Source organism: Numenius arquata, chromosome 13 (genome assembly GCF_964106895.1).
Source record: "Numenius arquata chromosome 13, bNumArq3.hap1.1, whole genome shotgun sequence".
Classification (NCBI taxonomy): domain Eukaryota; kingdom Metazoa; phylum Chordata; class Aves; order Charadriiformes; family Scolopacidae; genus Numenius; species Numenius arquata.
The window spans coordinates 7,664,370-7,688,540 of NC_133588.1; the positions used below are offsets into that span (position 1 = coordinate 7,664,370).

A 24,171-nucleotide genomic window follows, 5' to 3' on the forward strand; every position below is an offset into this window, starting at 1 on the left:
CACACACCGTCAAGCTACTGACATGTTTGTCATCAAATAACTTACATCTTTGCTTATAACTCTTTTCTTAAATAGAATCCTTTGTCTCATATAACCAGAACAGTTCACTTATTTTTTCTACATGTCCTTCTAGGCCTTTTAAAAGTCACTTAAAACACAGCTGTGGTGTCGGGCAGGTCCCACTGTACTGCATTAGACCTGAGACACCATCTTGCTCCTCTGCATTAGCAGCACGTTTTCAGGGAACAGGACCTCTATCTTCTCAAAACCAGGGTGACACTGCTTTTATCTAAACAGTGCAATTCCCCAGCCCCTTACCAGAGCAGTTATATGAGCCCATTCCCCAGTTACAAGTCCCAAAAACACAGACAGGTTTTCTAACAAGAAGTTCTGGTCACCTTATCATTCCTGCTGCAGTCACCGACACCTTCACACTGAAGACCACTGGATGGCTAATTTCTAGCTCCTGCTGTTCATACTCCTCCCTCATCACACACTACAGTTTCCTGAATTAATCTCCCTTTGCCTCTGCAGTGACCTTACCATAGGTGATGCAAGTACAAGGCTTCAGCAATCCACAAGCTCTCCCTTCTGGCTCCAGCAGCTCCATCTTCCTCAGTGTACACATTATGTGAGGTTTGGGCAGTAACAGCAGGATAGAAGGTCCCCAACAGCCAATAGCAGCTACATCAGGCCAGGCTCCTGCACCATCACATCTAAAGCAAATGCCCAGCTGGCCCCTCTAGCAACACCAAAACTCCAAACAAGCTCTCTTGATATGGAAAACACCTGAGTACTTTGAAAGACTAACCCTTGTCAGCTGTGCTTCAACCCAGCTGTACTGCCTTCTTGCACCCAAGGTGAGCTCATTAGCATGCAGGACCTTGGTGAGTCCATTAGTTGACCTATATAACAAATGCTCACCTTCATTTATCTTGTTAGACAAACAAAAAGTGGATTTACAAAGCTTGTCATGCTACAACTTTCACCAGACCACGGTCCTACATAGCAAGTCAAATTATATGTCGACAATGGCCAATTCCATGGAATTTCACAGATGTTTGACCCACCTTTATCTCACACTCCCCTTCCTTAATTCTGTCATTCCTATGGTAACCAACTCCAATTCTGAGTTACACTCCCTACAAGGTGTGATGAAAACGTATTCTTTTGGTAAGGCAGAAATCTCCCTCAGTGTACTGTTTTAATTAAATTAATGAGTGAACGTGAAGAATAGAGGATCAAGCATCCACTGCTGCTGAGAGAAGCAGTTACATCTGGCAAACACAACCCTCCTGGGCTGCAGAACAAACAGTACCTGGCGCTCTACCTACAAATGGGTTTTGACACCTACTTCTGCACACTCTGCCTGTTGGAGAGGGATTACGGAGAACTATAGAGAACCCAGCAACATTTAATACTGAATTAAGAGCTCTCCCTGTTAAGAGAGCTCTCTGCTGCTTTCTATTGCTGTATTAGTCAGATATGGTAGAGTATGTTATAACCATTAAGAAGAGAAAAAAAAAAACGAGTATACAATTGACTAAAATAACAACCAATAGCTTTAAACCATGATGCTGAAGGAAAAGGGACAGCCTAAACTTTACAGTCTATCCTGCCCTGCTCCCCAGCCTGTTTTTGGGCAACTACTTTTTTTTCATTCTCCTGGGAAATATTCCCATAGCACCTAACTATTGCCAAACAGCAGTGATTTAAATCATGTTACTTTCAAATACTTCTAGGCACTGACCAATCTTCTAGTAACCATCACCTTCTGTAGGCAGATTAACAGCACAGGCCTGTTCATGGAAGTCTCTTCCTGGTGTATTTGGTAATAAATTCAACCTTATTTCCTTCAGCTCTCGAAATGAGCTCCTAGCCTTATGACATATGTGCATACTTTTGACTGAGACACTAATCTTAAAATATACAAAAATATATAACAATATAGTTATAACATTAATTATAATATTAATATAATAGTTTCTAGGAAGTATATTACCAGTAAGGCCAAAGGAATTTGGCTTGACCTCACAAATTTTAAATGAATAACCGAAATGGAATATAAATGCTGAAGTCCTCATATGCTTGTTGAAGGCAAAAGATAAAACTTCTAAACCTCAAGCATGACTGCACTCACTTGTCTGTAAGTCAGGGCTTCTCAACTGAGCGACGTGGCTCTAAGGCCCCAGGCTTGTAACAGAATGTTTAGGGAAACATGCCTGTTGTGGATGTGAGTCCTGCCAACACAGACCTCCGGCTGCAAGCTCCTTGACCATCCTCTAAGTGTACATACAGTATCAGCCCCAAAATGGACTCCACTTAATAGCACTGTTATTCTGGGAGGGAGGACAAAAATAGGATTATGCACTTCTTGTAAATGTTAAAATAATCCCATAAATCTGAATAAAATGAATTTCTTTTTGGTGAAATTGTCTGCAACACTCCTCCATGCATATTCTTCCTCTGAAGGATTATTTCAAAATTATGGACTTAGAAATGTTCAGCCAGATAGTTCTTGGGTGGCTGAGGTGCTCACTGAAGAATTTAAATGATGTAATAGCTATTGAACACCCCATTATATGGCTGCCTAATTAATGTAAATGATAGTTATGTCTCACTCACAGAGGATTATTTTACACGGAGGAAAATCTACTCACTGCCACAGTAGCCATTTCGATAGTTTTTATAGGAGCAGTTGCATTATGGCTTCATTGAGTAAAAGGTAAGTAGCCGTCCTAAATAATGAAGATTGAAGGTTTAATAGTCCCAATAAAGAATCCTGCAGGTTTTTTATTTCAAAAAATAGAGTTTGATTGCAAGCATATGATAATGAGAGGGAAAAGTGCACTGGCACGTGGAATCCTTCTGCAGTCCAGGCTCCTTCCATTTCTTCTGCACAGAAATATAGAATAAGAAAAAAAAAAGAAAATAAGCTCCTCTCTACTTTTCGTGACAGCGTGTCCAAGCTCCAAGCCTCTCCCTGTGGCAACACTTCAGTGGATAAGGATATGCTGGATTGTGCCTGTTATACTTAGAAGGCTGACATTACTGGAACAGCCACATCTGGCTGATCACATACACACAAATACCCTCAAATAATATGAAAAGCCCAGCTTAGACCCATTTGAGTGATGAAATGCAGACATAAGCCAGCCTTGCAAACTTGTCTGAGACTTGTAGCCTATTACAGCAACTCCTTTTTGCAAGGCAATAGTCAAGGGACTCGGCATTTCTGTTACAAGACCTTATTTCCAAGGTTATATATCAGAGATTATAACAGCTATAAAAATTCAAATGAGATTTAGAACTTGGCATGAGCATTCTCACTTGGGATCTAGTATTTTTTAAGCAAATCTTTGCAGGAAAAGCTAAAAGTTTACTTGTTCCACTTGTTATTTTAGGTCTCTATTGCTACATAATTCTCAATCTAGATTCTTATGCACTTCCCATCACAGTACCCAAGTAATCTCTTTTCACAGCTGCATTTTCAGAATGGCAGTTTGGAGCTAGGACAATTGATTTGACATTTGTTTCTCCAAACAGCAAACTTCCAAGAAGGGTTTTAAAAGAACTTCTGTTCCAAGGCAGCCACTTTTTTCAGCAATAAAGCACCACATGTGTTTTAGCAAGTAAAAAGTGGCAACAACATTAACCTGAATTATGGCAACAATGACTACAAAACAAGCTGGCTGGGGATTTGCAAACACAATCTCCAGATGTCTGCAAAAGATCTGATTTATCAAACACACTCCAGGCAGGATTTGTTGTGGGTTTGTACTTCCTAATAAAAGAGGTCTGTAGAATTTATTTACTGTTAGTATTGGTGAAAGGTGCTACCATTGTGACATCTTTCAGAAAGGTGAGTAGATCCCTTTAGAATAATCCACAGGATATGGAGAGTGCCACAGACACTAAAAATCAAAGCTTGGAATCGCCAATGAAGTGAAACAGGATAAAACTGAAGGTTAGATATATATAGAGAAAAAAATTAAGATCACAGGAATTTGAGGCAGCCTCAAGAGAAAGCCTCAGGTAGTGCCAAGGGGAAGTCCAATACACTCTGGCTGCAGGGACAGGTTATAAACACCATGAAGGATGCAATCTTATTATATCTGTGGCCATTTAAAATGCTTCCCTCTGTGTGGGGCCCTAAAAGCACCACACTGGAGAGTAAAGGCTAGTTCTACCTCTGGTTTTGATCCACAGCCTTGCTGCTGAGGCCACGATGAGAGACCCTGGCTAGTGCTTAGTTTAGGGATGATTTTTGCAAAATGATTCCCGGCCATACAGGAGCTGGACTGACACAAATGCGCTCTTTCCAAACAGGTCTCCACACAACCCTCCCCACAGAAAAGTGCTGCATGCAAATAACTTAGCACTCGTGCTAGTGGAATAGTGGCACAAGTACAGGCAGAAGCAGTGGGGCCATTAAATTTATGTACCCTCACCTTTATTCTCACAGTTCTGTCATGAAGTAGTTTCAACTGAAAACTAATGCTTCATGCAAAGAATATAGGCTCCCTTGTGTCCTAGGCTAATATCCAGGGGAAAAAAAAGAGACATACTTACATACGTACACAGAAGTAAAACAAGTAAAACACATGATCCATATTTTCAATTTTGTGTTTACAGTGCAATACCTCCTTTTTGCAATGACTTGCAAACAACAGCTTTAGGACAGCACTGTCCATAAGTGCTGTCAATATTTTCAATTTTGTGTTTACAGTGCAATACCTCCTTTTTGCAATGACTTGCAAACAACAGCTTTAGGACAGCACTGGATCAAGACAACTACCTTTGTTTCTGGTTTGTTGTGGTATTCCGTGTTTGTTTTAAAAGCAACAAAGTTGGGGCAATTCCTTAGGATTACTTAGAAAACCCAAGGCTTACCCACAGAATGATAACATCTTCTGGTTTTGAACAACGACTTACTTCTGTTTAAAACAGAATGAGTTACTAAGGTGAACAGATTGAGTAATCAAGCTCAATTAAGCATGCGCAATATGCACTGTAACAACATTCACTGTTTGGTGAAGTGATAAAATGGCTTTATTTTCTTTTGACTTCTGGCAGTCTACCTCAAAGAACCGCTCATACCTGCTTCTGCCCAGCTAGCGTTTCCATGAAGATGTATCATGAATTTTAGCTACTTTGCCAAAGATATTGTTGGGGAAGGGGAAACAAACAAAAACATCCTACAGCTACAAGCAGGAGACAATATTAGCACCTCCATAGGCATCAAGCTTCACTGGTACAGTCCATGGTCTGATCAAAAAACATTGTTTTCATGTAGGTGAGCAGTGTCATACTTTGGAAGACAAGCCACTTCTGGGGATACACACTTATGAGAATATTTCAAAAGACAGTTTTCTTCCCATGCAGCAGAATGGTTTGTAGCTTCAGGAAAACCACATTAATAACTTGCAGCTTGGGTCTGAGGCACAGGTATTTTAATTTGTTATTATTTTTGCTGTTGCTTTTATTGCAGCTAACATAAAAATACTATAGAAATCTCACTCCTTTATGCCCAGAGCAACACATTTTGCTTTGGTACCAGAAGATGGAGCCACATGCTCACAGTTTTAAAGTGATTTTTTTTTTTTTTTTCTGTTTTGACAGGAGAACCACCCATGAAGCAGACAGAGCCTAGAAACTGCTCCCTTACCTTACATGAACTTGTCTTTTTACTGCGTCTATGTGAACTGCTAATCTGGTGCATGCCATACCCTATGTCAGCTGCCTTTCTCAGATGTTTCCATAACAACTGAATCTTCCTTACTGCAAATATGTTTTCTGAATTGCCTACCGTGTCAAAATGAAATCAGGAAACAGACCAAACTAAGCCAGGCATTTCCAGCTGCTAAAATACCACACTTTTCATTTGCTTCATGAAAGGATATACTATTAAAGGAAGTCATACATGTCCCAGAACCATCAGCATAAGACTCTTAATTCCTCATTTTGTTAAAAGGCCAAATAAATGTAGATATAATACCATGTTTACTCTGTGTCTAAAGCTAACAATGTGTGCTCAGATGAAAGAATAAGCTTGGTTTGTACTCTGCAAACCCTTCAGCACTGCTGCAGTCACTCAGAGTAAGCCACATATTTGATGCGACTGAGGCATGCCTTTGCCCACCCTGGCAGTACACTGCTGCCCAGTGTGACTGGTTGCCACGAGATAGGGCATGGTTGTTTTTTCTCACTCTATTGAAGGCTAATAAACCCCCTGTTCTGCTTCAAAACTTACTTGCCAAAAAAACCCAACCCACAGTGGGAGATGCTCTGCCATGGCTGTTTCCTCAGGCCCTGCTCTGGGGCAGCTCCCACCCACTGCCCTGCAGATGCATCCATGCTGTAGCAGTGCCACTGGCGGCTGCTCCATAGGCAGAGCAGGCAAGGAGCATTGCTGACCCCCCCACAGGCTCATAGGCAGAGCAGGCAAGGAGCACTGCTGACACCCCCCCCCCGCCCCAGCTCCACGCTGAGCTGTGGAACATGGCTGGTCAAGTCTGACAGCGAGTCTGCTAAACCCTGCCCTTTAGTCAACTGCATACAGCCATCTCCATGATGCATTAAGATGAAAAGAGCCTTTGTAAAATGACATACATCTGAGGAGAAGAGACACTCTTCACTAAAGGTATTAAAGCCTATTAGGGCTTTCCTTTGTTGGCTACTTGCTCCGTGTCAGCTGTATGAGCAGCCAGTCTTAGAGAGTCAGATCAAAGCAAGATAATGACATTCCTAATAAAGCCAGCAGAGATCTTTCAGGTAAAAATGTTTATTGTTCAAGAACACTGTCAGGTCCTTTCATGTCCGTTCCTGACCCGGCAATGCCCCAAGTTACTACAGAACTGTTTTAAAAACACAGACTTGATTATTCTTTCTGCTACTCTTTCAGACTGATCTCAGGCAGCAGAATGAGGTGACTAGTTTTAATCTCATTCATTTCCTTAGTACAATGCTGTAACCTCTTTATAACAAATCTTCTACCACAAGACTTAACACCTCTCTAATGGGACATTAAAAATGAAGTCATCAAAACATTCCAGCAAAGTGGTTCACCAAACAAAAAATCCTTTACTTTTTTACAAAATTTAAATACGGGACAAAGTATACTGCCCCTATAACCCTGAATGCTGCAACCTGCTATCAGCAGTAAATATTCACACAGGGCTTCAGGTCCCACCAGTCCTTGAGGAACCATCATTTGATGGGGAAAACCAGAAGGGTGTATGTGGAGCCCACAGCAGGTGAGATTGACACAAATGTCATCCTCTATCCAGAGTCTGTAGGTACCACAAGACGGCTTCAGCACATGGAACAACTACAGTAATAGTTACTACTAATTCTCAGCTTTCATTTAAAAAACTGTATTTGAAAGCTTATCTCCACCAATTAATTAAAGGTACCTTGAGCGACAAATCTGAAGCAAATGTCATACCAACCCTTTTCCCCGCCATTTACTTCAGTTCTGTGTCCGAAAGCCCAATTACAGCTTTGGCTGCCAGGATTTCTGAGCAGTGTCTCTAGCACTCCCTCTACGATTTTTGGACAATCACTTTAAAACTTGGATTTGCTTCCTTTGCCTGTAATATAGGAACAATACTCAAAGTCCTCAGGGGAGCACTACATTTGGGAATCACTTTGGGGCTATGAAAGCACTCTGTAAAGGTGCAAGGGATCTATGGGTTGGGATGCTGAGGCACACCTCAACAAGAACAAAAAGGACTTTCATACTCGTTCCCATCTGCAATCTGGGTCCCTTGCAGAGCAGCCACAGCTGTAGCAGTGGTCCCAGTCAAACTGCAGGAGGTGGAGACATCTCAGCCATGCACCCAGTGCAGGCAGAGATCAGCTCTGTGGCAAAACCACTAGAAGTGTTTTTGCATCTACCGGGCTTAATCCGCATTAGACTACAAAACCCACAGAGGATACCTGGGTAGCACTTATGTAGTATGCTAGATGTATCCCAAATACATCACCTACACTGTTCGTGCTCTCTCTGCTCACATAGAATTCCCAGACAGAAATACAGGATTGCTTTTGAAGATCTGCACTGAAATGATAGTGAGCTGAGGAGATCTCCAGGAGGACTCAGAAAAGGCCGCACTGTTGATTGACTATTGTGTCTGCAAGATGGACGAGAATTTGAACTCCTTTGTAAAGAGACCAAACATATCACTTAATAAAAACTAGGCATCCTACAATGAACCTCTCTTTCCCATATTTATTCCTCTCTAAACACAGCAGTGCACAGATTATAGGAAATGGTTTTACATTTAACTTCAACCCCAAGTGGTAAAGAAACGGATTGTATCTCACAATGTAGATTTGCATCTACCATCATTTAATGGATGTTTTATACATGCTATGTACTACTGTGTTTTTATGGAAAGGCAAAAAAATTACTTGGGAATTTGTTTTTAATTAAGCAATAAGGCTCAATGGGGTACTGCTATCATGCAATAAAACCACTCCTGGGGTGTTGTGAGGCATTTGGTCCAGATGAGTGCTTCAAATCACCCCCAGATTGTGATTAGATGATTACTCCCTGGAGTTAATATTAGATGGTTCTCTCTAGAGTTGTCTTATTGCTATTATAAAAAGGCTTCAACATGGGGAAACTAAGTAGCTTTTGTGCTTGAAGAAGATGAAGTTCGCAGTTTCGACTGTTGAGTGGTTGTCTGAGCTGTGTGGGTCCCATAGATCAATTCACCTATTTAGCATGCGTGAAAGATCATCTCAGTGCATTTCTTTGACCCAAACAGTTTTACAATTAAGTGGCTTTCTTTTTTCTAGGAGATGGAAGGATATAAAGAGCAAACAACTCCAAAATAAAGCAATCCCAAGACAAGGCACTGAGGAATTTGATTCTGAGATATGTATTACTGGCTTTATCTTTTTGTAGGGAATAATGAATCCTAATTGCTATTATGCTAATTATATTAATGAAGGCTAATGCATGCAGTAGTGGTAAAAGATTCTCCCAAGTTGGGTGCATGAGGAGGTACAAGGCCTGAGGCATTTGTGGGGGCTCCCAAGCTAATGAATTCAAACAGCCCAAATGGTACAGAGCGAAACTGCGGTGCCCTCCCCTGCCTTCCCCCAACTGTTTTTCAGGGTTGAGGTTAGAGAAGTAGTATTTCATTCTGAGAAAAGATTAAAAAAAAAGAAAAATAACAACCAGAAAACAAAAAGCAAAGCTTCCTGCATATTTCAGTATACGAGTAAGAGAGAAATCTCAGGAAAACATTAACTCTTGCAGATTCTTTCCACACCCAAAAAGGCAGGATGGTAGCACATGCACATGGACAATTTTTGCACAGCTTGAGCTGAGGAACAAAGCAGAATCCTCAACTCCTCCTTCAGATGTCCTTCAACAGCCCATCACACACCTCCTGTTACACATAATCTCTCTGGTTTCTCAAGCAGGCACCAATTTTTACACTTCACAAATTAAGGTGTGATGCTTCACACCTCCTCTTGCCCTAGCCTATGTCACATCTCATACCCTGCACAGCCCAGGCTGCAATATACTCTCAAAAAGCCCATAAATCTCTTCCACCTGTTAAGAAATCCCCGTGGTTCCTCCTTCAGCTCAGCACCTCTCTCAGGTCAGCACCTCTCCATTTAAAGATCCAGCATGCCAATGGGTGGGGGTCCCAGCCAAGCTGAGGTTTGCTTTCTTGGTTTCCAGGATGTCAGCAGAACACCTTGGAAAAAAACACACCGCCTTTCTGTTTTCCCTTATATTTGAAGAACAGGAAAGGAAACAAGGATTTCCTTTTTTTTTTTTCCTCTCCTTCCCCTTTCACAGAGCTCTCTGCAATATGCACTCGATGCATAAAACTTCCCCAGGCAATCACAGTAGATGCCTTCCTGCACAAAAGGCATTGATGTGGGGAAAGGTGTGGGTCCCTTACAAAGAGATGATTTTTCCTTTCTGAGCAGCACACACACTCAGCCTGGGCAGCAGTTCCAAAGGAAAGAGACCAAAGCATGTTCTTCACATAAATAGAAGGTATATCCATGGGCAAAGCAGTGTCTGTGAATGAAATGCTTTTATGTGTCTTTGACTAATCAGTCAATCATAGGTGAACACATTTACATCTTTTTAAATTAACTGATGATTATCACACTCTTGTTCCCTGTGCTTTTTCCCCACTTTAATATTTGAAATGTCTAATCTACCTAAGTTTAGTGTTTGAAATACCTAATTGTTCACCATGATTTATCTTGTGCAATAAAAGCACAGTCTGAATATGAGATCACTGTTTAAATAAAACAGCAATGGTAGGAAGAGAGTTCAGTTGAGGAACATGCACAGAATGATGTTGTTCTGGAAGGAAGGCTGAGCCTAAAAGACGCAGTACTCCCTCACAGTGTGCCCCAAAATGCTTTCAGCGGCCTTTTTAAGCACATCTTTCTTCCACATTAATTTCATACATTTCTCCTCTAACATTACACCCCTCTCTGCACTGAATACCTGCACCTTCTCACAGTTCTGGCATTTCATACTCTCTCACCTTCCCCTTTATATTTCGACTAGAACCTGCTCCCATTACTGGGGAACACTACTCAGGAATAGTGGTCTGGCAGCACGCCAAACCTACTGCTTGCTTGTCAGTGTGCACTCACCCGTCCCGCTTCTCTGAAGAGAACAAACTTCTTCTGAGCTTTCCCTGTTGTATGTCCCTGTACCGCGCAGCTCTTGGGTGTAACCTGGAGACTCACGGCGACTGATCCACTTGATCAATCCACTCAGAAAATGAACATGAAGCTCATGCTGTTAAGGATGAAAGAAAGCCTGGGTTAGTGACACGACATAACCTGAAAAAATTGAGACTAGGCAACCTGCATTAAGAAAAACCAAAAACTTTTCCACTGAAACAATGCTTGGACCTGCTCTCTTTTCAGCTACAAAATGCCCTTACTACCTTCAACCCAACAGCCACACAGAAGAAGCCACAGAGTTGTCACAGGGCACGTGGCATTGGTGCTCCAGGGGGCAGGGAAAGGGCTGCCAGTGTGGGACGGTGGGGGTGTTTCTGCACCACAAGGTGAGGCGCATCCACAGTCCTGCTGGCAGCAGCTTCCCACTCACCACTTCACACGCCTAGTATCAGAGGTCCAGCACGCCCTCCTGACATCCACCACGCTCCTGCACACTCTCTGCTTGACCCCACCAGCGTAAATCAGTGTACTTGGTTTGCTCATGGTTTTAAGTTTCAAGCTTTATCATGTCTCCTGCTCAAAGTATACTCTATCTACATATACCACTGCATGGTACACAGTAATGACATCATATAAAGCACATTTCAGTGACAAAATACCCTGAGTATTTTACAGTTAAGAAGGGAGATATAAATGGAACTATGTTTTACATGCTGATACAAAACAGAGATTAAAACTCTTACCAAGTTTTGGGTGAGATCTTCTAACCACTTCTCTCCCCAGTGGTCTGTAACTGTAATCACAGAATGAGCTATTAAAACCAAAATTGGCTTAGCAGGGAAACCCCTAGCACTGGTTTCACCACTGCCATTTATCACTGAAAATTAAGAAGGAACAAGGAAAATACTTATGCCTGCACAGCACTGAGATTCACAGGCAACTGCCAAGGCTTAACACAAACACCAGCATACACCCTAAAGATAACATGGGTTTGAAACCCTCCTCGTAGTGCTGACAACCACAGGTGTCTTTTTCACAGGAGAGATCACAGCCCCTTCTCTTTCTTTTTCCTAGAACCATTATTATGTATTTATACACAGTATGTAAATTTAGTCTGTGCTGTTTACCTGCTTGTTCATTATTGGTTGTTCAAGACTTGAGTTCCAACTCTACCTAAAGGCCATGCACAGCACTGCACATGTGATCAGAAGAACGGGGCTGAAGGTCTGAGCAGGGAAGGCCAAGGCACAGCAAACACAAAGGCTCTTACGATGCAAACTTGCAGCTTTAGAATCTGCTTGCACACGACAGCTTTTGCAATGGTCACGGAGATTTCTGAGCTGGGACATGACCCTGTGGTGAGGCACATGGGGCCATGAGTCAGGAGCTCTGGGGGATGTTCCTCAGCCTCCCAAGTGATTCACTCTGAGCCAAAGCCTGTTGCCACTGAAAACAATAGCAAATAACCCACTATTCCTATTTCAGTGATCAAGCTGCATATGACTGTATGTCACTCTCGAAGTTTCAGTTTTACTCTCTGTGAGGAGGGTACAAACCCTCACACATTTATTTACGCTGCACTTCAAGATCCTTAGAATAGAGTGCTGCACACATGCAAAGCACAGCAATACCATTGTAAAAACAAAACCACATCGACCGTGTATTGCTTCCTTCTGCAAAAGGCAGAGGAGCAAGCAGGTCTCAAGGTTGCTTTCAGGAATACTTTAATCACTCTGACAATCATTTTGTGGCCAGGCTCCCAGGAACAACTCAAAAAGTGGGTAACCTCCTGCACATGAGCCGAGAGAAGCCCTGAGGACACAATTACCCTCTGAAATGGGTTTGTCTGGCAACAGTTTAAACGCATGTGGACTAATGATGATATTTTGGAAACTCATGTTCTGAAGTTTCAGTGTGTACTGACAAAGCAGAGCAGGGCTCTGATTTCTGCACCATCAGACTTGGAAACATCTCATTTCTAAAGCACGCAAATGGTGGTGGTAGGAGTTCAGAGACACAAATCAATCACAGCAATTCATACATTTCTAAAACAGGCTGATTAGCTGAATCCACTGGGAGCCAGATCAGACAAACATTCATCCCTCCATGCACACCACACTCTCACAGAGCATAGGACAGAGGTTATTCATGCTTACAAGTAACCCGTATAATGAAAACACTTTGACTTATTCACTCATTAAGTACCAGTGGTATTCCGAGCTCAGTTCAGTAAAATCTCCATAATTAAAGGCTGTCTTGTCCACTGATGAAATACCCTGTGCAGTCAATTAGTTAAAATCACTGTCTATCCTATGATCGCAGTGGGTTCCTAACATCCCAAACTCAATCTCGACTTTTATTCAAAATAATTTTATCAAATGCCAGTTGTTTTTTTTAAAAAACATGCACTAAACATACACTGAGCTTGGAACTTAACAGATGTTTTTGTTACTATTATAATCTAATCTTTTCCTGCAGGCTGTTGTAGTAATTTTGCCACTAGAAGATAATAAAAAGCCATTTTCTCCCCTGCAGAGCTTACCTTTGGCTGACTCAGCTGAGCAGATGCAGTTTCCTTTACTTGCTTTGAAATTATTGCATCCCAGTTGGGCAAGATATTTCTGCTACTGAGAAACAAGTGGTTTTGGAGAAAATGCCAGAGGCAATAGATCAGATAATGCAACTGGAGCAAGGTAAAGAGACTTTAAAAACTGGTAATTTGGGCTGCAGCTTTTTCCAAGTGGTCCAACAAATGTTTCACTTTTTACAGCCAGGAAAAAAGAGCTCCTGAGCCTGTCTATCAAATAGCTCTTAAGATTACTGGTTACACTCTGAGTTTGTATCTCAATAAGGCATTCAAACAAGGATGTAACAGCTTCCGAAGCAACCAACCCCCACAAAGTCAGCTCTCAAGTGCAACTGGTTAATTCTGACTGCACACTCAGCGTGCACCTGAGTACTACAAAGTACTACATCCCAGTGACAAAGACTATGATTAAGATAACAAGAGAGCAAATTCAGAATAATTTTAGCACATAGGGAAAAAAAAAGGCTTAAGAGTAATAATCTATAGCTGGTTATATATGAATTAGTCTGGCAGCTAAGACAAACCGACATTTATTTCCGCGCTTTGCATAATTACAGTTAACTTTATGTAAAAAACCATTTTGTCGAGGATGGATTTCTAAGATGAGCAGATCTCCCCAGACCTAGAAGACTGCTTGCAAGGCAACCAGGACAGAGATGGCTGGGTTCTGGGCTCAGCACAGAACAGCTCCCAGTTGCGAGAACTGGTCTGCAAAGGCTCTGCCCCTCCTTCCACCAACACATTGCTCAGTCTTGCTCTCCCACAAGGGCAGAAAAGACACCGCGCTAAAGCCCTAGCAACAACCTGAAGATCACAGGCCCAGCAGCCTGCCCCCTGTGGTGAGCTCTCTTCTCCCAGGTTTTCAGAAGTCTGTTGACGACCTCATGGTCCTCTCTGTAACCCTCCCTCATACACTGCCAGGGAGCCATATACTGCTATTAACTTAGTCCACTTAATCATTGCCAAACATAGTAGGTGGGTTTAAGGTAAGGAAACAATTCAAAATGCAATAAAGACAGTTTTCTAATTAAGCTAGTTATCATTACCATTCCAGAAACGATAAAGAATTCCCAAAAAATCATTTATATTTATTTACAGTTATATATTTAACAGATCTCTAGAAATATTTAGACAGACTCTGTACCATGATCTGTGCGATCATCTGGACTGATGTCTGCTGATCCTAGCCTTTGGATGATTCAAGGCAATTTACACAAATTGGCATGTGGTTCCCAATGGGGATGCTAAGATGATGTAAAATGACTTACAAGAATCATAGCTAAATGCAGGACCTATAACTTTGTGCTGGCACTTTACACGAAGTGGATTCCACCTATGCTAGTTTAATGAAAATAAATATGGTGTTACTCTTCAGAGTTCGAATATATTTCCTCTAGAGTAAGTCGAGGTACTAATATTTGATATGACGGACTGACAGGGAAAATTGCTTTCTCTTGAAAAAATTGTACTTTTGCCATGTTTTCAATGGAAGGCACACACATATTTTGAATTATTGAATGGGCTAATCACTCGCTTTCAAGGAAAAGAAGCCACAAGAATGAGCTCTGATGCATGCTCATCTCCTCATCTGACAAACACAAAGTATGAAGAAACAAGGTCTTGTGGAAACTCTTGTGACTGCCCAAGCACTCTAGATCTAAAGCGCACCATGAGCTTCCCAGCCCACATTATTATTGCCAAAGAAAATGAAAACCTGGGGGGAAAAAAAAACATTTCTAATACCTTGACAGGCCCATCAGTTCCCATTAAAAATAGAAAAGCTATTACAGAAAGTGCGCAAGCACCTGAATTATAGATCAGCACAGGCCCGGGGTGCTGGGGGTTGTTTTACAGCTCCACGCAAAGGCCAGAGCTCGGCTCGCCCACACCTCCGGTGTGTGGTGCCTGCAGCGGGTGCCGAGGGACACCTGCAGAGCCCTGCTCACCCGTCCCACAGGTGATGGCGGGGTGGGGCGCTCAGTAGCCTGCAGGACATGAAACCACCGGGGAGGCACAGCCACAGCAAGGGACGCCCTTCGAGTATCCTCAGCCGCCAGCCCAAGCACTGAAGCGGCATCTTCTGAGGAGAGGCAGCAGGAAGGGCCCAAAGGCGCCTAAAGGGCCGCCCAGCCCGGCCCGCTCACAGGCGCTGAAGGCCGCGGGCACCGCGGGGAAGCCCAGGACAACGGCTAACGGTCAACGGCTAACGGCGCGAGGAACAGCGGCAGCTCGCGCGAGCTCCAACCCTTTCCCCACCCAACCGCCCCAGGGAGAGGAGGCCGCGCTCGAGCGCCCCCTGGCGGCGCCCTGCCCCGCCCTTCGAAGCCTGTCCCGCTCCGCCATTGGCCGCCGCCGAGCGAGAGGGGCGCGGCCCCCCTCGGCGCACGGAGCCCTAGCGCGGCGCCCATTGGCCGAGAGGCGCGGAGTGGGCGGGGCCTCGGGGGCGCAGCCCGGCCCGGCGGCGGAGAGGAACCGCCCGGCGCGGGGCGGCCGGGGAGCGCTCGCCGGAGGCGGCCGGGGCCTTTTCGCGGAGGTACGGGGCCGAGCAGGGCTGGGCGGGGGGGTCGACAGCTTGTGTGGAGGGGGAGAGTTTTGGGAGAGCCGAGGGTTTCCGCCGCCGGGACGGTGCGACAGGAGGGGAGCGGTCCGGCGGCTGTGCCCGCTGTAGGGCGGGGGGGGGGATCGGCCGTGCTCGCCACCGGGAGGGATCGGCCCGGCGGGGCCCGCGGTGTACCCTGCCCGGCGGGGCCCTGCGCCCACCCACGGGCCTCCCCGTGTCACGCGTGTGCGATGCGGTGCGGTGCCCGCGGGAGAGCCGGTCCGCACCGAGTCATCGCCCGGTGCTCAGCAGCCCCCCGACGTCTGTGCGTGGCCCGTTAGAGTGGCGATTTATTGATTTTCCTTAGAAGGGACTCTTTAAGTTACCAAGTTTGAGCAAGTAGCGAAACCACAGAAATTGATCCCGTTGCGGAGTTGTAAGAGGAATCTCTGCCTTTGGCCGCGTGTCTCTTCTGAAAGAAGGCACTGGGAGAGGTGGAGAATTCGTCTCTTCCCTTGGTAGTCACCCACCCTCACCGGCGAGCCTCTGTATGTCCTTTATCACGAGCACTTGTCCAGCCTTAGCCTGTAACCGGTGGCCGGACCAAATGCTGTTACGTTAGTCCCATTGCCTCCAGCTCCAACACTTGAGAGTTCCTTATGGAGGTCTCTGGAGAGCAGCCGGTCACCAGGTTGGCGCTGATGGGTGACAGAGGGGCACAGGAGGTGCCCGTGGAGTACCACCCCGCTGCACTGCCTGAGGATGTGTGGCTGGGCAGAGAGCAGGGCAGAGGGAGGTGGGGAGGCTCTTCCTTGAGTTTCAGGTTTTCCTTCCATACAAAGCTGCTTGGACACCTCTGAGCCTGGGCGACGTGTGCAAGAGCCACAACTGAGCCTGAGCTAACAACTGCTTGGGTTTGGTAGCATCAGTCTGAGCTCCTCAAAAGCCACTGCTCAGCTGTCCCCTTGCTCTGGCCCTACAGGCCAGAAGTCCTGGGCGTGCTGGGCAACAGCAGCAAGCAGCTCGGTAACTGGGCTAGTCCGTATGCCAAAGGCATAATGTGACCATTGTTCCCAAAATGTGCATGTACTGAATCAGGTTCCTCGTGAGCAGGGCTGGAAGGGGGTTGCCAGAGCCTGCCCCTCTTGCCCCAGTGCCCCAGCAGTTCCAGCATGCCGGGAAGGAGGGAGACTCAAGCTGAAATCCCCTCAGGCAGGAAAAGGAGAGGAGCTATGTTTTTCTTGCTCTGAATGCCAGCTCTGGATAAAAGGTGGCTGCGTTCTGCTTACTGTGCTTGGTGAGGAAGAGCTGATGCCAGCCCTAACTCCAGGAGAGACTTTTCAGCTGAGCAAAGCAGAAGGGAGGAGTAAGGGAGAGCTGCAGAGCAATGAGGCTCAAGGCATTTTCTGCCGGCAGACCCCAGCAGTCAGATCTGCCCTCAGCGTGCCGATACTCATGGACCATCCCTTCCGTGTGGTATGCACGAGGTATGCAATGGATACCAAGACTGTCAGTTCTGCTTGACAGCAAGAACCGAAGAATCAGGTAGAACAGCTCACTGCATTGCTGTGCCTAAGCCCTAGATACAGACAGACTTGAAAAACATACCCCAGACTCGCTGACCCAGGAGCTTAAGTTGAAATGCTCTGCCTGGCACGCAGCAACATGGCTGTTTATAATCACAAGTGAACAAGCGCTCATTGTTAAAAGACGTGGTTTGCTTACTTTTGGGAGTGGAGTGCCAAATCGTATTTTTTTTCTTTTGAATATCACTTTTATTCACTGAGTTATATACTCACTGCATAATATTTGAGCACGTGCAGAACAAACAGATCATGACGAAAAAAACAACCCCAAACTTTGCCATGCCAAAAACTCATGTGAAAAGGCACATGCCAGTAAACTGCATCTTCCCACCCTTATTTCAACTGTGTAAGCTTCTGTTGCACGTGTGTACGTATTACTTGGTAATAAGGACTGTGACCCTGCTGACCTGACACAACAAAGAGGAAAAAGATATTTACCAAAATGAATCAGATTAGAATTTGTATCCTCATTTTTATATCTCATTGCTGTTGTTCCAAAGGGAGGGGCTCTCGCCTCCCATTGAAGCAGACCGTAATAGCACTCAGCAGCTATCTCTATTTACCAAATTCACATAGTACTTCCATTCCAAAGCCAAACTGAGTATTATTTGCAGTGAGTCACAATACTAGCATGAAATTGGTCTGTATGCAGTCACTCAAGCTGAGTGCTGTTGAGAACTCGGGGGCAGGACTGATCTCACATGTGGTGGGACATGGCGAGTCACCCTCTGCAGATGGGTCTTCCTGCCTGGTAACTGAAGAGGAGCACATAGACAGATAGAGTAAGTTGTCCAAGCCTAAAGGTAGGCAATGTGAATCCCACCCCTCCTGTTTTTTGCTACTTTTTATTCACCCAAATCAACACAACAGCTAAAGCTTTCATGGTGGCAGGGCTTGCACTGCACTTTGAAAATGAGCTCATGTTCCCTGGCTCTTTGCAGGCACCGTATGTGCTCCTCTCCAGTCATCTATGCCTAAGGAGAGAGAGGTGGAAGAAAAACACTTTGCTTTTGCTTCCCTGGGAAAACTCCTTTGGGAAATACCCTGGGCTACTGAACAGCAGCAGCTGACTCTTTCAGTCTTAGCAGGGAAGAGTTTCCTAGAACAGAGTTGGCTTTTCTTTGGTTAACTCATGGCATTTTAAGTAGGTAACAAACTAGAGGCTGGAGGAATAAGGACATACCCTGCAGGTAGAAGTGTCATGTGTAATGAGAGCTCACTTCACTTTCTTTCACGTTGCCAGACTGTGCCCAGCCCCTTCTCGCTTTGCTCCACGCAGCAAGTCCAAGGGCTTTCTGGCCTATGTAGGGGCCCACATCACTGCAACAGCTAAAACTTTCACGGCAGCAGGGCTTGCACTGCTCTGAAAATGAGTTTATGTTTCCTGGCTCTTTGCAGGCACCATCTTTATATCTGACAAAATGTTTCATTTCCACTGGGATCCAGTACACTGAGATCCCTAGAAATAGAGTTGTCTGAAGTATCGTAATTGCTCGAGAGATTGGACCGTGCTTCTAAAATATATAAAATAGAAGTAAGAGATGTAGGCTAAGAGCTGGGGCTCCATAACCCAGAAACATGGGGAAGCAAGACTGGTAGGAACAGGATTAACTGATTTATCCCACTTGGTGTTGTTGGTGCCAAAAATTCTTTACAGTATTTTGTTGCTTTTGTGGTCTTTCCACACCAAACTTCCCAAGCTGTAATTTCAGTTTTTCCTTCATTATTCTGTGTGCTCATCTTGCTCTTTCATTCAAGAGCTCCTCATCCAAGGATTTGTTTGTAAGAAACCCCGCGAGACCACATCCCCAGGATAGGTAAGACTATGGGTATTCAAAGACATGGAGTTTGGTCTTCAGTTGTGGACCGTTCTTTTCCCCGCCTGTTTGTTCTTCAGCCTTATTTGTTTATTTAAGAGGGAGAAAAAACACATTCTGCATTGTTGTAATTCAAAATAGATTTGAATGTATGTCCTGCAGCACAGCAGCTGCTTCGGTGCACAGGTCCACTTGGGATGACAGGTCAAGGAGGGGAAGGGACCAAGCAATAAATCCCTTCATGCAACTTCTGTATGTCCGTACTGAAACAGCAGCTTGGTTGGGGTGTTCCTTCAGACACCGCTCATGGCATCGCACCCCATGTAGCTGCAGCATGGTCCTTGGTCAGAGCCTTGGAGTTAATTGTAAATTGCCCTCCACACTGGGGAACACACAGGCGAGTGGATATACTTGACACTGTCCAACTCCATCAAATCTGTTCTGGTGCTTCGAGGTCCTGAAGATACACGTCCTTCCAGAAGGAAGCTGGAGGCCTTGGGACCTTCCCTCTCTTTTGAGGGAGACTCTGAAGAAGCCAGCTCTCAGGAACAGTGGCCACACAACATTTCTCAGAGAAAGCTATTTCTGCAGGGTACGTCACTTAGCTCCGGGGCTAAACCAGCACCTTAACTTTGTGTAGGACACCCCAGCCTGCTCTAGGGAAGAAAATTCTGAGGACTCTGAGGAATTGGCCAGTTTTTGTCAGGTAGCTCAGGGGAGACATAAAAAGCATGCAGTGGTCTTGAGCAGTGGCTCTGTGGTTTTCCTCCTGGCACACCGGAGGGCTGATTTGGGGTGAAGGGCAAGGAAAGAATGTAAATCATCGTTGTCCCAAACACACAGGACCAGGCATGCCGTCTTCCTCCTCCTCTTTGCTTTCCCTTCCAGCCTCTATGGCTACAGAGGCTCTGGACAAGGAGGACAGGGAAAATGGTGGAGAGCGGCTCTGCAGTAGTGATCCGATGAACCGCTAAGAGGGACCAGGGCGACAGGCATCCCTGTGATCTCGGAGCTGCCTCGTGATGGCTGAGCTACCTCGCTGGGGTAGGAAATGACTCACGTTCCCGTGGCCAGCCGGCCCTGGGCAGCACCCTTCAGCCCAGGAGAGACTAGGTGCAATGAAAAATTCGATTTACAGCATGGAGCACTTTCCTTATTGCAAACCATGAATAGCAAAACATTTGCTTTTGCTTCAGAGTTACCCTAATTTAGGTTTTTCTATTAAAAAACTTATCAAAACTGAGAAGGAGGGTGCAGAGGTGTGGGAAAGGATGAGCGTGCTGCCTTCCACTTCCCCTTCAGCAGAGATCAGACTATTTTCAGAATGATGTGTCTTGTAACTGGAAGCACCGGCAGCCCCGGCATAACTGGGGTAATGGAGGAAGGACTTGGCTTGTGTGGGTTTATTCACGTAGCAGTGCTTTTTTATTTTCTTTTGTTGTTCCCCCCTTTTTGTCACGCAAGGAGGACCAGTGGGAACAAGTGATACCACACTGTTCTATTCCTGCCTCAGCTGTGGCCCAAAATGGCGTGTGGGGGGTGTGTGTGTCTAACTAATTTTGAGATAGCAGATGTGCAGTCAGAAACAGGAGGCTTGCTCTTGAGACCACGGATCTCCTCCCAGAGCACCCAGCCCAGCATCAGTTCTCTTCCAGCACCAAGAGGGACAGAAAGGGGGAGGTCCTGGTCACAGTACGGTAACTCCCGAGCTTATACCTGCATAGGAGCAAGTTCAGACCAACTGGGTTCATTTTCTGTGGGTACATAGTTATACTGGTAAAAAGCACAGCTGTAATGGAAGAGCTGGCTCTCCCTTCAAAGGCTTCCATTGCTGCAAACTGAACTATCCCAGTATAGATTGGGCTGTTGCAAAGTGGGATCAAAAAGTTTGAAAAATTTAATTTAAAAGGGTAGCAAACTAAAGTGAGGAGTGGTAAAGAAATTACTCATAACCTCAGGTTGTGTTAGGAGCGTCTCACCTGTGCGTATGTCGCTACTCAGCCTCACCCCAGTGCAGACATCTGCAGCTTCACTTCCCTCTTTATTTTCCTCCCTTCAGAGCGAGCTGGAGATGGTGGACCATCTTGCAAACACTGAGATCAACAGCCAGCGCATTGCTGCTGTGGAAAACTGCTTTGGGGCTTCCGGACAACCCTTAGCTGTGCCGGGAAGGGTCCTTCTAGGAGAAGGGATTTTAACCAAAGAATGCCGCAAGAAACCAAAGCCACGCATATTCTTTCTTTTCAACGACATCCTCGTCTATGGCAGCATAGTCATCAACAAAAGGAAGTACAATTCCCAGCACATCATTCCCCTTGAAGATGTCACTTTGGAGACGCTGCCAGACACCTTGCAGATGAAGAACCGTTGGATGATTAAAACCTCCAAGAAGTCCTTTGTGGTTTCTGCGGCCTCCCTCACGGAGAGGAAGGAGTGGATCAGCCATCTGGAGGAGTGCATCAGGCACCTGCTGACGAAGACGGGCCGGCAGCCCTCCACGGAGCACGCAGCCCCCTGGATCCCAGACAAGGCGACAGACATCTGCATGCGCTGCACGCAGACCAAGTTCTCCACGCTCACCCGGAGGCACCACTGCCGCAAGTGCGGCTTTGTTGTCTGTGCAGACTGCTCCAGGCAGAGGTTCCTGATGCCCCGGCTGTCCCCCAAGCCCCTGAGGGTCTGCAACCTCTGCTACAGGCAGCTGCTGGCAGAAAAGAAGAAGGAGGAGGAGGCAGATCGCAGGCAGCCAGAGCCGATCCATTCTGCCGTCCCGGGCTACGAACCCTCCAGCGGTGATGACAGCGACAAGTCTGACGATGACAAAGCTGACCAGTGGCCAGCAGACACAGAGTTTTATACCTCAGAAGTATCCTGGTCATCTTTCCATAGCTGACCTCTTTGGGAGTTGGTGGCATTTACTCATTGGGAAGCCAACTTCTGGCCTCCAATGCATGTCCTTCTTGATGCATTCTCTGGAGACCATGCCTAGGAAGGTGGAACTTGGCCCCTGTGTGTGGTGTCTGCTTGGGGGGGGGAGCAGAGATAGGGTTACCTCTTGGGACTGTGTCTCATACGACACAAGCACAGAGAGCAGCAGCTCAGTGGAGAGCATGGACTGGGGCAGAGACCTGTGGATCAGCCTTGGCCAAACGAGCTCACCGTTCAGTGCCTTAGTCTTCCTCTCTGCAAAAACAGAGCAATACTAACTTCTTTTCTCGAATGCTTTGAGATTGGCTCTTGGGAGAAAAAGGAGCAAGAAATCCTGGACTTAACCACGCTTGCCTGCTAGCGGTGCGTTCCTCTGTCAAGGCGAGGGGCACTCCAGATGGCAGAGATTCTTACTGCAAGTGTGCCAGCCTGAGGGGACAGCCGCTTATCCCTGCACGGTAAGGTCAGCTCAGGCTTCCATTTCTACACCCGGGTCTCTCAGTTTTGGAAACACGAAGGAAATGGTGCTCCAGTTGCAGGGAGCTTATATGAGGCTCATTGCAAGCAGCCTTAGCAAAGTGCTGGAGCATCCAGCTCTCTTGCGTGGGAAGAGGCCATTTCGATTGTTCTGGGCCAAGAGGGAGGAAGGAGAGGGGAAAGGGACAGGTAAATTTTTACAGGGGAGTGTGCTAAGGAGGGAGACGCTTACGGCAGATGACTCAACTAAGTGCAGAGCCCCAGATCTCATAAACAGGCACTTCCACCAGATTACCAGCAACTTGATGAACTCAAGCCTATCAGGTAAAAGGATAGCCCAGGGAGGACTTGCAGAAGTCTTGAAAAATCCAGGAAAATGCCCCAGATTAAGATGCTATGAAGCCTAGCATTTAATCTTCCACTTATCTCGGGAGCCAGAGCCCAAGGCATTGAATGCTCAGTTGTGGGTTCACCTCATGTCTATCAGTCTCACGAGTCCAAAGTTAAGGTACTTTATGTACTTCCAGGACTGGAGCCCAAGATTTCACAGTTAACTTGAGATCAGTTTTAAAGTTCAAATTAAGTTAGAAATAAACCATGTTTATTCAAGTATTCTATCATAATATAGTGTGGGAGTAAATATACTGAAAATCAGACAACAGCAATTGTTTTGCAGCAAACATTTCTACGAACTCCGTTATTATTTTAGTATATTTTTGTATTGTGTATTTTATGCTCTGGAAAAGGAACATGGCTGGGAGTACACTGCCAACGTTATAAACCGTTTCCTTACCAGGCCCTGTTCCAAACAGTACATTGCCTGCCGGATGGCCAGACTTAGGGTTTTTTAAATTTCAGTTCAAAGTAATCATTCTTACTGTCTTTTGTAAACTGCCACTGTTCCAGTGGATTTGTATCACTTGACTGTGTGCAAATAAAGATATGGCCAACAGGAAGAAGCCAGGAAAATATGACAATAAAGCGTGTTGTTATTTAACAAGAGTCTTAAACAAGAGCTGGGATTCAGGCCGGGCTGGCCAGCCTGAGTTCTGACTCCTCAGCCGTGGGGTGAATGCTCTGGGTTTCTACTTACTTCTTGAAGGCAAGCGTGAGTGAAAAAAGATGCCAAATCTGATGCTTCCTTTCTATTTATACCATGTTATCATCTGACCGAGTTTTCCCCAGTCTTTTGCAGTCCCCTGCAGTAGTCTGTATTAATTGAAACAGTATTTTTCCGGTCGGGGCTCAGCTTAAGAATAGGTCAAAAAACCTTATGACCTAAGCAGATGTTTTTTGGTTTTAAAGCAATAAGTACACCGAGTTTTGTTTTTTCCATCCCTCTCCAAGTTTAGTTCATAACTCTGCGCAGCAGCGATTGTTTTTATAATGCCTCCCACCCACCAGAAGGGTGTACATGCTATGCAAACAGAAAATGACCTTAAGAATAAACAGCCATTAGAACGGTTCACAAGCCAAAAATAGCCCAGCCGCTGTATCCGTGTCCATAGCTGGCGTTCCAGTTCCCTGCTCCTGAGGCAAAACTCCCAGTTTCTTCCT

The 24,171-nt window shown here is 45.4% G+C and overlaps 1 protein-coding gene and 1 long non-coding RNA gene across 2 annotated transcripts in view; one reads left to right on the plus strand and one right to left on the minus strand.

Moving 5' to 3' along the window:
* Positions 1 to 24,171, minus strand: part of LOC141471456 (uncharacterized) — a 65,059-nt gene that overhangs the window by 31,759 nt on the left and 9,129 nt on the right. The window contains exon 2 of the long non-coding RNA XR_012463521.1: positions 10,645 to 10,792. This is a non-coding gene — a long non-coding RNA (uncharacterized lncRNA). The remainder of the gene's footprint in view (positions 1 to 10,644; positions 10,793 to 24,171) is intronic.
* On the plus strand, positions 15,737 to 23,583 carry PLEKHF1 (pleckstrin homology and FYVE domain containing 1). Its single transcript, XM_074158048.1, has 2 exons — positions 15,737 to 15,800; positions 21,269 to 23,583. Exon 2 carries the CDS (start codon positions 21,281 to 21,283, stop codon positions 22,100 to 22,102), a length of 822 nt encoding a protein of 273 aa, XP_074014149.1. The 5' UTR covers positions 15,737 to 15,800; positions 21,269 to 21,280; the 3' UTR covers positions 22,103 to 23,583.